This window comes from Lytechinus variegatus, chromosome 3 (genome assembly GCF_018143015.1).
Source record: "Lytechinus variegatus isolate NC3 chromosome 3, Lvar_3.0, whole genome shotgun sequence".
NCBI classification, from domain to species: Eukaryota; Metazoa; Echinodermata; class Echinoidea; order Temnopleuroida; family Toxopneustidae; genus Lytechinus; species Lytechinus variegatus.
Genome location: NC_054742.1, coordinates 62,236,519 through 62,254,720, shown reverse-complemented (window position 1 = coordinate 62,254,720; position 18,202 = coordinate 62,236,519). Strand labels below are relative to the sequence as shown.

General features: G+C 35.5%; 1 protein-coding gene across 6 annotated transcripts in view; it reads left to right on the top strand.

Annotated features, from left to right (window-relative positions):
* The window catches only part of LOC121411587 (filamin-A-like), a 98,995-nt gene that overhangs the window by 11,082 nt on the left and 69,711 nt on the right, over nt 1-18,202 (top strand). For all 6 annotated transcript variants that reach the window (XM_041604378.1, XM_041604380.1, XM_041604384.1 and 3 more), the window contains exons 3-4: nt 15,471-15,725; nt 16,408-16,505. In XM_041604378.1, coding sequence (XP_041460312.1) covers nt 15,471-15,725; nt 16,408-16,505 — 353 coding nt within the window. The remainder of the gene's footprint in view (nt 1-15,470; nt 15,726-16,407; nt 16,506-18,202) is intronic.

The window sequence follows — 18,202 nt, the reverse complement described above, 5'->3', positions numbered from 1 at the left end:
CAGCTGGTTAATTGTAAGCTGCGAGGCAAAGTTTGATGGTGTAGTCAATGAAATGATAACAATTTATAATGAATGATAATTCAATCATCCGTTCATGATAATGAAATTAGGAGTGGAGGTAATGAAGTATATAAAAAGTGGTAATGAGTGTTGGTTTCTGGGAGAATCTTAGTTGTCAATCAAAGCCAGATGATCTTTTGAAGGAAAGCAATCTTGATATTCAAACCAAGTGGTATGATGGACACATCCATCTTGAAAGTCTTGTCTGAAAGAAGTCTTAGGAAAAAATCTTACACATAATTACACAGAAAAACTTGAGCCATTCCTTTGGCATTAAAACGATGGACCTAGTCTCTTGTTTGCTATTATCAATGTGTTGAACTTGAATAAAGTTATGATGGAACACACACAATCGTACAACTTATTTCTGTATGTTGAATAGTGGACGGAAACAGAAGTTATCCTGTTGATCCTTTATCAAATCCTTTGGCAATTACAATTATTCAGTAATCAGTAGTCATTAAGACTTTTGAGTTAAAGTAGCAGGACATTTTGATTTTTTATGAGGCAAAATGATAATAATTAAAGATAAGGTAGGAAGGTCACACTTAGCACATTTTTACAAATAAATTGAGTAACATCTCTTTATGGAAACATATTACAAATTTCATCAGCAGTGTTATTGGTTGTTTCAGATTGGTGTGAAAAACTTGATATCTTTAAGTATTGCCATTGCTCTCACTTATGCCAAAGTGCAAACCTGATATGCTGTGGTGTTTTGTATTCTATTGATTTGTCTTAATTATGTATTTGTATAGATTTAATATCATTTTTACAGTCAGCAAATATGAAATGATAGGCCTTTACATGTAGATAGGCCTATATGAATGAACTCTCTATTAGCTAGTGGAGCACATTCAATATGTATTGAACCAAGTTGGGTGCCTTTGTGCACAGGGCAGAAGCTCAGTGAGCTATTAATAAATCCAAGAATTAGTTTGTCAGAATGAATTTCATCGTAGAGAGGATTCAGGGATACAAAATTAAACACATCCATGTCTAGTGAAAGAGGTCCGGATATTAGTACTTTCCTGTGTTATAGATGGGACTGTGGTGGGTAGCCCTCAATCTTATCTTCTTCAATAAGCTCACGAACATGACCATTACTACTAGATTACCCTTGATATAAACTTCTAAATTTGATTTGGTTAAGGCAGTATTGAGTAAAAATTATATATCTTGTAGAAGAAATGATTTTAACCCCTCTTTTAAAATTATTACTAGCATGTAATAATGGAATATCCCTGACTTAATATTGCAGATATTGGAATTATGATTTTGGACCTTTTCAATAATCCCCTGTCCACTTTCCTGGCCCACTTCACCCGTTCTTATTCCTTGGTATTTTGGAAATTCTGATTTATTTTTTATTAAAGATAAATTCCAGTTTTGGTAACGATCTCAAAATGACTTTTTACAGAATCTTATATAATGACCACCCAAGTGTCTGTTTGTATGAATAAAAAATATGTGCCAAAGGATTCTGGAAGAAATTGTGTAATTGCTGAGAAATAAAGCAAAATATGAGCGGATTCGGTCACTTCCGTCGGGTCTTTATTCCAGCAATAATAATACACTGTCCCACGTGTTCCTATCTGTGTTGGTGATCTTCAGTGTGATCGTATTTCAGCTTGGATTTTATGATTTCACAAAGTTCAGTTTATGTAACTGGATCCACGATATACATGTAGTCATACTTAACTTTGGTTTTACAGACTTTCTCACAAAATTAGTGTTTTACTGCAACTACTATCATTTAGCTTTAACTCATTTTTATTGATCTGAATTTAGAGAATTTTTTTTCACTTGGCAGAAGAAAGGAAAATTAGGAAATAACAATTAATCTAATTAGGTCATCATTGTCAAGCTGTTAACTTCAGTGTCATCATGTGCAATCTAATAAACAACTCGGCTTGATGAGGTTTATCCCATGTTACAAAAAAAGAAAGAAATTGAATCAATCAAACAGTATTATCATTATTAATATGCCTGTTCACATATTTTTTTTTACTTTTATAAATTATAGGCCCTATTAGAATTTAAACATACATTTTTTTTAAATGTTGTTAACAACCTGAAAGCTTGTCAGAGGTGTGCCCAACATAGTATAATGTAGTGTAGCATTATTGCAAACTGAATTCCAAGAAGTGCTTTATTTTACCAAGAGGATAGGCCTATATGTACTGTGTCCCTATTAAAGAAATATAGTTTATACTACTAGTTTAACTGATGATTTTCAATCAATTGTAGTATCATGGACCTCATAGGTCCATGCTTGTATGCATCATGATTCAAGCTGCTCTCTAACTTTCCATGTCCCTTTGCTGTGATGACAGATAGGTAGCTAGCAACATAACAGGAAATTTATATGACATCTAATTTCTTCCTCCAAGCTCTTACCAGACCAATAGGGGCTCCAACCAGTTCTGGTCACGCTCTTTCATCATGAGTGTTATGAAGGGTACACGCACCCAGTATGACCATAATGGCACACACGTGAATGGGGGGTCTTTAAATTTATTTGTTCCTGGAGTGCTGTCTGGTCGGTAACCATATGTCATAGACACAACAAGCCCTAGCTTGTCAACAAAAGCTATAAAAAATGATGGATTGGTGATCAGAGACATTGATAATGATTTTTTGTTGTTTTCTGCAGTATTATTCGATCATGTGGGTTAAATATTTTGTCATTAGTCGTGCACTTTTTTTTAGAGTAGAAGACCTCAATATTCATTTAGTTTACTTAGGGGTATAAATAAGCAAAAACTTTGAAGGCTTTTATTTTGATGCATGCACCATCTCAGAAAATTTGTGACTGAGCAAATAAAAAACTAAATTTAGATCGATGATCTAGTTTATATTGAATTTGATGTTTAAGAAGTTATGAAAAGTTTTGATGTTGGATAGAAAAAAACACTTCCACTTTCTGAAAATGTAGGGTTCCCTAAAGGTCAAATGCCAATAAGGCAGCAGTTGTGAGTAAACTGAAAATGATTGTCCACAAACTTCTTATATTAATTCTTCACATTCTTTATCATGTTTGTTTCCAGCTTTGCTCACATTTCCAAATGCCCAAAGAGCTTTGCAAATCAGATAAAGGAATTAACATTTAAACCGGAACATTTTGATTATCAATAACACTTAAGATATATTGTGTTTTTATTTGTATTCTATCTAAAACTCCAAAGTTTATTGACTTATTTAATCTCTAGAATGCTGTGAGTAATGCTAACGTTGATAAAATGGGCACTGATACCAGAGCTCATTATTTGAAAAACATTTTCAGAGAAAACTATGTGATAGAAGTCTAGAGCTCGATATGTTTTGTAGCATTTCTTTAGTAGTACACATAATATGTTGTGAATGTAGAAACTTCACAGACAGAAACATGTATAGGCCTAAGTTTGGTACAGATCTGGGCCCTTATCAATAGACTTTACAACTATGGCAACTTTGCCATTATTGTAACAATTGTAATTGGCTGCCGAGTCATGTTGCCATGGTACTTTCCAAAATGGCCTAGGCCCTGAAGATCAATTCTGCAAATTTGAATCAGAGTCAGATAAAGTCACTGGAAGAGTATCATAAAACACATAGGCCAATGATGTTGGCCCTACTCGGTTTAGAGTCTAAAAAGGAGATGTAGGCCTATATTATCTAACAGTCTTCCATACTTTTCTGCATATTCAGGTAACAGAAAGTTGGTTTCAAAAATCTAGAGTCAATGTCTGATTGTTTATAATGTTGTTAGAATCAATATTTTCACATTTTTACAACTTTTTATAAAGGTTGAGTCTTATTAAAATCGTGGTCCAAGCATGAATGGAATTCCAGGAGTTTGAATGATGAGTCACAGGTTATAAATGTTCTGTTGTTTATCTTGTCTGGTGTTCATAGTGGAGTGGGAGGTTTGTTCCTGTTTAGCATGAATGCAAACCCTATTCTTCAAATAAATCTCACAATCACTCTTGAAAAGTGAGAAGCGGAAGAAAATGAAATGGAGAGCAGTTTTTATCTGATTCTAGATTGCATTGGGATAACAACACCCGTAGGGTTGAAATAAGAGATGTAATATTATGTGCGCATCAGAAACTTTAAAGACTCCCCTGTAAAGTATCAAAGTCTAGAGTGTATAATTGAATATGATTACACTTTGCCCTTTTATCTCCATGATACCCTTCAACACTGTCACTTTATTAGTTGTTACTAACACTTCCCTGCATAGACAGCACCCTGTGCTGTGGTTCTGCTAAATCGTGAAAAAATCTGCCATTTTGTAGTTTGGCCAAAAAACTGGAACAAAAAATTAGGCATACTCTGTACAAGAAAGGCATATTTTCAGTCAAATTCCTGGAATATTTTCTTTTTGCCGATTAAAGACCAATAAAACAATTTTAAAGTGTTCTCTGATTTCTACAGAAAAAGAAGTTACCTTTAATGAGCATGGCTTTGACCTCAGCAAATGTTTGACTGAGAGCAGGTTTCCCCCAACAGTTGTGATGTCATAGGAATTGGAATGCTGGTGGTGGGTTTAAGGTCAGGGGGTCAGACATGTTGTTGGGCGGGGCCTTCTCATAGCCTGTCTCCCTAGTCTTTATTGCAAGACTTTCTCTTTACTTTCATAGATCTTGTTGTAAGTTTTGAAAAACAAGTTCCCTTTTTCGTCATGGGAATGATCTACGGCTTTATGCCCTCTCCTAGGGACATTTTAAAGGAGAAGTTTACCCTGCCAAAGATCTTATTCTTGAGAATAGCAGAAAAATGTTGAAAGTTGTGGTCATAATGAAGTTTAGAAATTCTAGATCTTGTCTTATGTGCCATACAATGTACGGCTAACTGAAAAGTTGCTATGAACTTAAATACAGTTTTGGAACACATAAATTGCTTCATAAATTGCTTCATGTGCCAGATACTAGTGCTGGATAGTTGATAATTCAATTCTCCTTGATTTGCAGATTTGGTGTGTACATGTAAATTAAGAAGAGAATATTCCAAAATCATTGTTTGGCATCAACGCTTGTCAGCAGATCTCCTGTCTAGCCAAGCAGACCGCTTTGTTTGTTATCCATATGGCTTAAAAGCCGCTCAATGAATAATCTGAATGTAATCCAGATTATTCTTTGTTCATCTAGAGCTCTTAAATTCTTAGTACAAAATACTGTTTGTTGTGTTTTTTTCTACATCTCTTATTTCAAGTGCTGCTACAATTATTGGCAAAACAGGAGAATTAGTTCAAAAATCTAGTAGCCTACATTGCTTCCACTGCCTGTAAAAAATGAATCATAATATAATGAATCTTTTGACTTTCCTATAGGCTGAATGTAGAGTTACAATGCGAGGAGGGAAATGCCATTAATCATGAAAGAACATTCCAGGACTAGAGCCACTCCATTGACATTGTGATTAATGACTTATACTTGTTACCTAGCAACTGTGCTCATTATGTAAACAAACATATTGACATTTTGAATTATGTAGAGGAGAAAATGTAACTTTAACCACCTATCCACAATGCATGTGTGGGTCTATGGTATTTGAGGGTAATATGTCAATATGTCGTCTCTCTATTAGCCTTGATCTTCATATAAATGACAGCTTTACTATTGAACTTGATTATGAGGTCTATTGGAAATAATCTCTTCTCTGCATTGGATTGAATGCTTTGAATTCTGGAATGAATGTAATACTCTTGTTGATTGAAGGAGAATCTTATGCATAAGATAATAATTCTTCTTTTGATTTCGGATTAAACAAACCTTGAAGGTAGACTAAGGACCCACAGAGTATTTTGACAACTCCAGTTGAGGCCAAGGCTCAAATGATATTTGCATAACAAAGCCTGGAGTCTGTCTGTTGAATGCTGTAGCCTCCTGTTCGCTTTGCGTATGATCGCTGACGGTTATTTTGTGTGCGTGTCTTGTATGAGATACATTCTGTAGTAGTAAATTGCAAGATATATATTCCTCATAAATTTGCTGACTGTTTTTATTAAGCAAAGGATTGTGCATCTCCGATAGCATAGTTCATAATTGTGGTAGGGTACCCTTGGAATGGCTTCAGTTTATGAAGCTATCGGCTAATATAAAAATCTTAAAATGCATTGTTATGAATTATTTTCAGACTCCCATGATATTTTTCCTTAATAGCACAACTGCGTCATTGTGTTAATGTGATGTTCATTTATTTTTTAGATATTTTCAGTTCTATGAAAAGTATGATGCATGCCTAGGCCCTATATGATTTCATCTTGGATGGCTCATGTTAATAGGCCTTTATGCTTTATGCTTTAATATTGCTATCAGATAACTTCTCAGATTTAATACAATTAATAACCATGACTACCTTGTGCAACTTACTAGTGGATGCGACATACATGTATATGCTAGCGCTGCTATCGATAACCTCTTTATCGCTAGTCTTGTTGATAATCGCTTGTTTTTGCCACTTAAGATATCGATAACCTTCTCTCGTTGTCGATAATACCCGCTAATTTGTAGGGACATGACAGTGATTTTCGCGCCTTGTGAAAGTTGTTTTTCAAACGGCAAATCACTGAAAAAGTATTTTTCCTCAAATAATAATAATAATCCGCTTTTATATAGCGCTTAATCCATCGGAACGACGTTTCTAAGCGCTTTACAGATATATTATTACCCCCGGTCATCGGATTCAATCAGTCATTCCCGCACACAATGTGTGCACATCCTCCACTCCCTGGGGAGTATTCCAGTCAGTCGCCTGTGAGGCGCACACAATACTGGACAAGCTACAATGACTTTCACATCCTACCGGGTACCCATTTAGCACCTGGGTCAAGAGTGGCAAAGTGTGGATTAACGCCTTGCCAAAGGACGCCAGACCGTGGTGGGATTCGAACACACGACCTCTGTTTACAAGGCGAGAGTCAGAACCACTACACCACGGCTCCTCCACATGCACAGAACAGCAACAGAAATTACTCCAAAATCCGAATAGCTACTATATAGTTCCAATAATACACTGTCTCACATGTGCTTAGGCCTACATGTATCTGTGTTGTCGGTCTACAATGTGGTCATTTGTCATCTTTGTTTTCAGGATTTTATGTTATCTAGATGATAAATACAGACTTTCATGCCTTTGGATATTCTGTAACTGCTTACAGCATACCTATGGGGGTGGGGGCAGTCTTCCCCCCACGAGTCACAACCCATGCAAGGAATGTATCCTGCCCCCCTGATGAGCTTGAAGACCTTTTTTTTTTTGCTTTTTTGCTTGAAAATTGTAGGTACGCCACTGACTGGATACATTGTTGCAAATGTACTGAAATATGTAGCCTTTCCATAGATTTGAAAACAAAATCATTCTACCTGTATGAATTTAAAAAAAAGTGGCACAATGATCAATACCACATCAACCTCTCAGTATATGAGTTGAAATGTTTTCAAATTTATCATCATAAATTATGGAAGCTTATGTGTCATTGTCTTGATCATGTTTGAGATATTCTCATTGTCCTCAAAACTACAGATCCCTCCAAATGATGTAAAGGGACATTTTGACAAGCCCTTTGGGAGATGGGTATATGCTCGGGTTCATCTAACCTGTCATAGTAAGTCTATTCAGAGGCATACAGTGTAACCTGGAGAATGTAATCGGCTTTCATTGGACAAGAGGTGTACTTGGCCCCACCCACTCCTCCACATAGGTCAGAGTTAAGGTCAAATATCAATGATACCCTTAGGAATCGTGGGTCTGTCAGAAAATAGATCAACTGTTCTGAAACTGAACCAATTCTGAGAAAGCATTCCAAATCCCACTGGGGGGGGGGGGGATCATAAGAATTGAATGAATAGTATGTAGGCTATCATATCAATTTTTGATTTCAGGCTGAATTCTGAGTAATTATTTTGATGCTTGCTTCAGTATCATATTGTCTGACTTTTTTTTGCAAGTGTAATTAATTAACATTGACTGTATATTTAGGGGATATGTTTTGGTATACACTGTACATCTGTAATATGCTCTGAATATTGTCTTTCATGTAAAAGAGGTTCTTGGTCAAAGTTTTTGGTCAAGGTTTTTGGTCAGTTTCACTACCAACTAGGACCTTAATTGAATATTTAATTAATCTCTTTTTTAATAAGTTGTAATCAGTCTCAGGTTGCTTTCATCTCTGCAGAAGAATACATGCAGTAGACATGTTTGTTATGTATTATGAGGAGGAAAATGAATGACTAAAGTTAAACATATTGAATCAGAACATTCCATGCCAGTGTCATTTATCCTTGGGTTTGATGAGTGTACATAATCTAGACAATAGAGCGATCAGAAAGTGTGAATGGTCTGGTCTGGTAGAATGTTGAATGGAGGGAAGACTCATCTGTGAGCTGTAATCATAACAAACATATTGGTTTATAATTACTATGTCTTTCATACGACAATCCTCCTGAGTCCCCCTCCCCCCAAAATACCTTAATCAAATCAAGGATCCAATCATGTCTTGGTATTGCTTTCTATCCTCAAGTGGTGGCGATGATGGTGCCCTTGTAGAAAGTGTAAGTTTGGATGGGATTGTACTTTTGGGGTAATTGATTTCATTATAATATGTATGGTTTCTTCATTCATCATTCTTTCGAGGTATTCTGCCATCAAGATGTCTTATTCGTTACGCTGTTCGATTCTTTCTCTGTGTGCTCTTGCTGATTTCTGTTTTATTCTGTACACATCAAAGTTCTATTGATAAACAAGGTTCTCTTGCTACTATATGATCCCCTACTGTGAAACTCTTCTACACAGTTTCTTATTTTTCTTATTTCCAATGTACCACTTCTAGAAATGAAAATTTTACTGTATAGTCGTATTTGGAGTTGACATAGTATACTCATCATGAATTGAACCAGTCCAAAAGTAGTGCTGTTGTAATCAACATGAGCTTTACATAGTGCCTCACAGAAAAGGTGATAAATTACAGATTAATACAAATTTCAGTTTCATTTTGGACCGTATCTATTCAGAGATGCCAAGATCAAATACTCGGCTATGCATGAGATTTACTATGACTCTATATGAGATCACGTTCATTGTGGGAATTTGAGGGGATGAGCAAGAGTGTCCCCTATGCATAAGACTTGGCATCATCTGTCTATTATATATTTATGGCATTAAAAAGGTAGGCCTAATAGTACCATAGACCAAAGGTCCATGATATATGCATACATATGTGATGTCACTTTATTCATGTGGGGAGATGATGGAATCAACCCCCCCCCAACACTAGGTATCAAAATATTAAGGTACAAACAAATGCAAAAAACAAACAAACCCACAAATAAAACATCTGAAAGGAGACGTGTTCTACATTGTAGATGCTAATACCCTTCAATTTATCTTTACATGCAATTAATAAAAGCATCAAGTTATTGGCCTAGCCCTCCAGACCACTAGAGGATTTATTGCCATCAGTATCTTCCTAATCCTCCAAGGAAGTACTTATTTACTCCTCTTTAGATCGAGATAACATTTAGGCCTATACCTCCATTCATGAGGCGCCAACTTCTTTTGCTGGGCAAACCCTTCACTCGAGTTCAGGGTCTGAACGTGCAGCCTACTCATGCCTTGTGTACTGAAGGCTTTCTCGCTCAAGTTTTGTATGTGCTAGTCTTTGCGTGGAGGCACACTTGTTGATCAAAGTTCCAATCAGGGTCTGTGCCTGCAGACTAGGGCCAACTTGATTCAGAAGCTCTGGTTGTGTTACAGATAACCATCAACACAGATTAGCAGTGACAGCCACAGTTATATGCAAAGTGGTCCCAATGGAATGCTTATAGGATTTACTCCTGTGGAGTATTTAGAAACCATCATAAGTCTCACCCAAATCCTTAAAAGCCAGAAGCGAGATAACAGGTTTTGAAATTACTGCTATTGTCAGGAATTCTGAAAGGTTCATACAATATTGTTCTGTTTACAAACATACATCTCCCAGTGTTTACATGAAGATTTAGCATTAGTTAATCCATTTGTTCTAGTAGGATCCACCTGGGGTTAATCTTAGTTATTATTAAAGTTCTGTGTATAGGTCAATGTAGCATTTTTTTTCTTTGGTGAAAGAATTCAAAAGTAGAACTACCAATACCAATTAGAAAACAGAGACTTCATTTTCATTACAATCTTAAAATGAGTTTAGTGGTAACTGGATCAGGAAACCAGTTTGGAAGATCGCTTTGCTAGCATTTGTGTTTGATTTCCTGAAAGTGGTTTTCAAAACCACCTCACGTGTAGATATATAAAGCAGTCCTGTTGCTATGGGAGCGCTCTCTTTGGGGGCAGAGGTTTTGCACTAAATTGAAACCCAGCATTGACATTCTATACACAGTGTTTAGTAGCACACCCAACATGCCCAAAGATTGCTTCCCGTAGAATGGTTGTCTTCACCTATGCTAGAACTATTTCAACACGGAAAAGCAGTCTTGAATTTTGTAAACCACATCGCAAGGTGATTTTCCAAACTTGAATGGTGGTTTGAAACACCACTCAAGATCGCTTCTTATACTGCTTTGAATGTTCCCATTACATGTTAAAATAGTTTCCACTAAACTGAGCTTTAGGACTGTAATGAGAACAGGGTCATTGTCGTTTGAAGCCATTTTGGTGATGGAAGCATATCACATCTAGATATTTTTAAAATTTACTTGAAATTTTATGAACTAAAGAACCAAGGAAAGGTTATTGCGTTCTAAAAATAAACACAGACTTTCCAAGATATAAAAGAGACAAGAATAACTCGTAAAATTTTTATTATTTCGATATTTCTTTTGAAATGTGTTTGGGTGTTTGTAAATTGTGATGGGATATTGTCCCAGAGGGTTTTCAGCAACGTATAAGAGAGTTCGATGTGATTTAATGTTAAAGCTTGTTGCTGTAGGCCTATATATATTTCAAAGTAATGCGAGGGGTAGTTATGGAAATATCTTCCCCAATTGATCTGTGAACAACTAATGCAATTTAGAAAACACATTAAGCTCCTTCCCTGGTTGTTGGTTAATGAGGTGAGAGGTGTTACCAAAGCCACAAAAATTTTTGACTTCAGACAAATTAAGAGAAAAACAGAGAATAACATTCGTAAGCTCAAAATATTTTTTGTCATCTCCCGTTTGCGGCTCCACAACCACCTTTTGACTTCCATTTCATACTTGATTTATTTTGTAAATGAGTATATTGTGGTTTTTCCATGTTATTTGTGAGTTTACTATATATGAATCATCTGTCACTCTTGAATGTTTTTAAGGTTCCAGTCAAACTGATCAAACATTATAATACTATGTCGAAAATCGTATTTGCATTGATTGCACGGTTTCTTGGGCATTATCAAGTGTTCTGTTCATCGATCAGCTGAGGTTACAATGTGAGCTGTTGTCATAAATGAGATATTAACCTAAGTGCTTGATCTAAATGACTTCCTTGCCGACACACACGTCATGTTATAGACCCCTGACTCATCTATGCACCATCCATCTTCATTTCTTGTGTTCCTTTCATTAAACACAACCATTCAAATATCAGAATCCTATAAGGGCTCTCAGTATGGGTAGATATTACTGATGTGGTCTGTGGAAAATTTCAAGAATTCAAATACATATACGGTATGTATACATACATATACTATACAGTAGAGGACCATAGGCTAATGCACATGTGCAATATTGGCCTTAACTTAATTTCTGGTAGGCCTATTCCTTTCTGAGCCATCCAATATAATATGACTACGCATTAACATTAACTGTTCCAGGTTAATTTGTCCAATGCTTCCCCCCCCAAAAAAAAAAATAGAATGAAATGAAGTCAAAGATGGTGTTTTGGCTAAATTTTGTATAAAAAAGTGAGAAGTTTTGAAATTTTTAATATGAAAAGTTAATTTTATGATGGATTCTGACAGTATATTTAGAAAACTCTACATTTTTCCACCACTAGATATGCTCAGCTCCAGTATGGTTGTGTATCTATCTCAATAATCAAATTCTCACAGGATAGAAAGTGAAAGGTTAAATAAATAACAGTAGGGCAAATGGAAATAAATCTAATAAAAATATATAAACAAAAAGAAATTAAAACTTGACCCAGATGAATAATTCAAACAATGCAGTGCATACAAGGTAAAAGTTAATGTGAACATAACAAGTGTCAATTTATGATGATTATATACCACATACTAAGAGGGGGGGGGGGGTTTTGCAGCATGCATACATCTCATCACCTGTTTCTTATAATTTATGAATTTTGAATTATGAATTCTAAGGGTTATCAACCTATTGCAGAAAAGTTATCACTAAGTTGTATTGTTTATGTAGAGTTCGATTGCTGTGATATGTTTGATTTTTGTGTGTATTTTATGTGTTTAAAGCCATTGGAAAATAAATTTCTCTGTATGCCTAGCATTCATGGACCAATAAAACAATCTTGAATCTTGAAATTAAATGTCAAAGGAAATTGATGTTTCTGTAATGGGCAATCTAGTATATGAAAATGAATACATGAATTATTAGTGCTAAAATACATAATGATTGGAAATTTATGATGACTAGAAAGTGAACGTATAATCCGATAAGAACTTAATTGATACTACACTGTACGTATTTAAGGAAAGAGTCTAGCAGGCACTGTACTTTCATTGCCCTTCATACAGAGATTAAAGGGAAGTCTAGACCTTAGTTACATCCTTGCCTAGATAATCTAGATTACTCCGAGATTGCTGATTATGAGGTTGATAGATCCAACTATAGTTATTTCTCTATCAAAATGACAATCTACTACAGAGGGCCTGAATGATCTATTGCCTGTTTGAACATATACATGTAGGAACTGATTTTATGAAATTATTAATTAAAAACAACCTTGAAAATTCCTTTGTCCCAAGTATAATGTTGAAATAAACATGTTTTTCAATAAATAATCATTTTTTAATACAATGACAGTAAACGACATTTGTTTCAAGGATTATAATGTGAACATAATACAAAGGATATAAAATTCAGTGGTTTTATGAAATTATATAATTACAGTAGAAAACAAATTGTGGCTCTTTTATAAGTAACGATATGTTTCAATATTCGGGTGTGTATTGAAGCAAGTGTGAATTGAGAAATATGAAATAAACTTGATTCAGTCATGACATTGCAAAAATGTTAAAGAGAAGACATTGTAAACATACAGGAGAGATAAAATATGCCTTATATAGTAGGGCCTTGTCTGTAAGAGCAAATCACAATTTTCTTACCTTCAGAGTGCATTCTTTAGGGATACCTGTATTAATTTGTTTTGGTTATTTGGTAGATCTGTCCCTTTTAACCTCTATGATGTGTCCTTGAAGGCAGATTATAATTTCAGTGATTTTTTTTGTTATGATTCCCGCACCCTTTTCCTTGAGAGGTATTTTCCTTTGAGAAGATGAATCCATGTACAAACATCATGTTTGTATCTTGCTCAAATGGATTACCTTTTTAGTTTGTAATTTTACTTTGACCTCAAAGAACGTTTCTTTTGAATACGGTTCTCTTTGATAGAGGCATGCACTTTGGAACCAGGTTCTATTATGCCATTCAATCATGATCCACTTTCTGCCAACAATCCTTGCGTCTAAATGCGGATCATTTCATTTATGAATAGATGGTGTCTTTGAACAGCTTTGCAAGGGCAGGTCGAGGTATAGCCGAGGCACTTGCTTTCATATTGGTTGAAAGATCTCCTTTGAATTTGAATCCTGCTAGTATTGCATACTTCCATGTTGGTGGGGACACAAAATGTAATTTCACAATGATGCATTATTTACCTTTTCCGTGTTGATCATTTATCTATTTGACACGGAAGTTCATGGCAGAAAAGCAAGATATTGATTTTTATAGAGGATTGTACTTTCATTGACGGTGTGTGGTGTTGCATAAATACAACATGAATATGAATGAATGGTAACCACCATCAGATATCTGGTTTGCATGCACTATATGGCACCAAGAATTATGAATTACATGCTTGTAAAATCAGGTAGCCTTAAAATACTGCATACTCTGGCAAAATGTCTTAGATCGTCAGTTTGATCTGAATTGTACAACTAAACAACCAAGAAATCCTACTCTTTAATCCATATATGTAATGCATTCATCCATGTGACCATTTAGTGTTCAATCTTGCATCCAGTAAAAGGAAAAACGTTCTATTGTATATACACTGAAGATATGCTCAGCTAAATTTTGAGGGCCCAAAAGGGGCAGGGGTACCATAACGATATACCTCACCAGACATGGAAAAGAGAAAAAAATACCCAGTAGATATTCCAGCATATCATGTCATACATAGTTTTATGAAAATCTATATAACATAATACAAATGCCCCATAGGGAATGTTATTCTCATTTTGTGATAGTTCTTGATGACTGAAAATATTCTGCTTGTAAAAACAGGTATGAAATGATATGACTGATGCCATAATGAATGCAAAGTGGACTGCCAATTTTCTGTGAAAATGGCATTTTATGGAATTTAAAATCACATTCCACATGGGGAGTTGCTCGCATGTTTCTTTACATATTAGAAACTTGAAGAATCCCTATAGCTCTGATAATCTTTGATGGGATGGATTTTCAACCAACGTCCACCATTAAGTGTCTTATTTTTCTACTTTCATTAAACCCTATTTTAGGGTGATGTTCCGCTTTAAGCAATACTGATATGGTGCCCTTAGATGAAAAAGTGCAGTCACTTGAAGAATGAATTACATTTAACATCTCCACAGGATTCTCTTTCAGATCAATGCTCTAAGGCTTTGGTTGAAATTGACAGGAGCTTCGCATTTCATAGTCACGCATGGCAAACTAGACTAATGAACACATCAATGTCTTCCATGCATGGTACCCCTGCTCTGACCAATGTATGTTTTCTGAAGGATTGAAGAAATTTACTCACCTTTACAAGGTGTTAGTTTTGAGTTACAATGTTGCAGATGATTTTCCTTCTATCAATGAACAAAATGAGTGATGCCAAGTTTCTTGTTGGTGTTGAAAGCACTTATCAGACTGCTTACCCGAGCTCTAACACCTAATGACAGTTTACAGAAATGATTCAAATAATGACACTGATTTGCTTACACCAATTGATGTCAATGCAAGCACCAGCTGTATTTTATGTTTAGTGCTGTACTGATGTTAAAATTGTGATTTTAGAACAAAAAACCACTTAGGGCATCACTAAACAACTTGAAATCACACAAAGTGCAAAGTCGTAAAGTAGAAAGTCCTTTGACAGAAAAAAGGTAGGACTTTTTGATAGGGTTTAAACTTTAAGAATAAAAACATTCCATTTCGTAGAAAAACTTGCAAATCCAAAATGATTTTGAATGAATTTGTTCTCTATTTCCATCTATCTTTGATTGAACCCAACAGACAGTACTGACATCGTTGATGGCAAGCTGAAGCTGATCCTCGGCCTGATATGGCTCCTCATCTTGCATTACTCCATCTCCATGCCGATGTGGGATGATGAGGGTGATATGGATGCTGACAGGAAGAAGCAGTCACCCAAGGAGAAGCTGCTAGGATGGATCAATGGCAAGGTACCTGACAAGCCAATCAACAATTTCAACAAGGATTGGAACAACGCCCAGGCCATCGGAGCACTTGTTGATGCTGTGGCTCCAGGTATGTAACTTCCTTCTGTTGTAGCCCAGGAGATGGTAGACTTGTGAAGTGATAACTAAAATCCTTTTGTCAACCAGAAATTTGGTATTATATGTCCTGTGCTTTGGTGACTTTTGCTTCAGCAACAAATTCTCAAAGTACACCAATGGCAGAATCCTCCTACAGGTGATGATTATGTGGGAAGAGAACAACTGACAGATATTTTTATCAGATGTCTACCCGAAGTGATATTCGGAGCACTCACACTGAAACGTTCCATACCAAAACAATCATATCTCACCTGTACATCATCATTCATAGTGGGATATCAACAGACATGTATCAAGCAACAAAGAAATAATCTGGTTGGATGAAATCAGGATAAATACTTATAGATGGTCTTAGTTTATTGTGGAGAAATAAAATGAAAGGTTATATAATTTGAGAAATTCCTTGCAGTAATCTGTAAATCTTCTTGAACCAATTGCCTAACAGAATTGTTTGGAACTTGTACAAAGCTTGTTGGAATTACAGAATTTGGAAGTCAACAACTCAACATGTTAGCATGATTAATTTGTTCAATATTCTTGACACTTAAATTATATGGCTTTCTTTTATCTGAATATTCTGAATAATCTTAATATTCAATAGAACTCTGTTTTTAGAGGAAGAATCTTAGCAAAGTTTTGTTTTATTCCTAAAGGTCTTTGTCCTGACTGGGAGGATTGGCAACCTAAGGATGCTCTCAAGAATGCCACAGAAGCAATGAAACTGGCTGAAGATTGGCTCGATGTACCTCAGGTAGGTTTATTAATAAAATCTTCACTTATTGATGCAACCCCTCCATCCTTTCCCAGTATGACCAAAGACCTCTTTTAGAGGAGTCTTTCGAAGGAGCGTGGCAGATTGATTAATTTCAACTATGAAAAACCATAAAGACAATCATATCATCTAAATATTCCTGCATTGTCCATGTTTCATCAGTATGATCATTCTGGTCAATGAAGGGATCGGTCCTACAAGATAAAAAGATGAAAGTGCTGCTTGCTTTCCATCTAACGGAGATTGATTGGATCAATAAAGATAATACAGCCCAATGTCATTCATGCAAGGCACATTAGGGGAAGGCGGGGTAAGTTGTGACAGTTCTTGCTTTTTGCAAGTTAGAATTGATATGATTAATAATCTTGTCGAAATAAGTACCTTGCTTTGAAATTTCATTCTTCTGAAATATTTTCCACCTATTTATAAATTTTTACCCCAACACTGATAGTCATCGTGACCTTTGAAAAAAACGATGTCAAATGGCTCAACTTGCCCCATATATGGGGTAAGTTTGAGCCACCTTCTGGGGTAAGTTGAGCCACAAAAACTATGTACAATATGTATGGGGGAGAACCAGCATGTCAATTTTTTGTTTAAAGTCTTTTCACTTGCTAATTCTCTATAAATACTAACATCCTGTAAAAGGAAAAGAGCAGTCATGTAAATTTGCTCCTTTCAGCCTGCATTTCAATCGATTTTTATGGTTTGTTTGTTTTTTAAGATACATTACCATAGGAATTACCTTGGCTCAACTTGCCCCATGCTGTTTGGCTCAACTTACCCCAGTCCGAACTTAGTGCGATAAATTTGTATCCACACATTTATTATGCATCCATCATATAAAAGACTATGACAAGAATGAAGATCCATACCTGGACTAATAATGTTGTTATCATGTCTTTATTATATTTAAAGACGTGTGTGTTTATAAAGCACTTATCTATTTCACACTCTTTTTTACTTTTTTGGCTGAAATTCACATTTTTCCCTCTAAATAACTACTTTTTGTTTCAAAGTTGGAAACAATGTGGTGGGGTTAGGGGCTATGCTATGGGTCATCAATACATGACACCACCACAATGTCTGACTCATTCATTATTGGCCTGGGGCTGGTGGCTCAACTTGCCCCTATGCTCAACTTACCCCGCCTTCCCCTACACTTGAGCCAGAATTTACAGGAGTCTAGCTGGATTGGTCAGAATGGCAATACTTCTATAATTAAACATACAGGAGATGGTTTCCTAATTGCTATAAAAGATTTTTACTTTTTGCTCTGTGACTCCATGATAACAACTGACTTTGTATTAACCATTTTTTTTTCTAATCAAATATAATAGTTCTTTCAAATGAATTTAGAAATTTCATTGGAATTAAGGAAAAAAAATGTCAGGAAGCAAGTCTCAGTTACATTGTTTAACAGATCATTAGCCAGCTCTCGACAATATTTCCTGTAAAAAAAATGGTGTTTAGCCAAACAGGATGATAATATCATCTAACATACATGTCTCCAACAACCATATTCACATTACTGCAGTTGATACCAAAGTTAACAAATTGTGAAATTTGTTCAAATACAAATTTTATTTATCTTTTGGTGGGGGAGGGGATCCCAAAAGTGAGACGAGGCAAAAATGTAGTAATTTTGATTTAATCAAGAGGAACAAGAGTTGAAA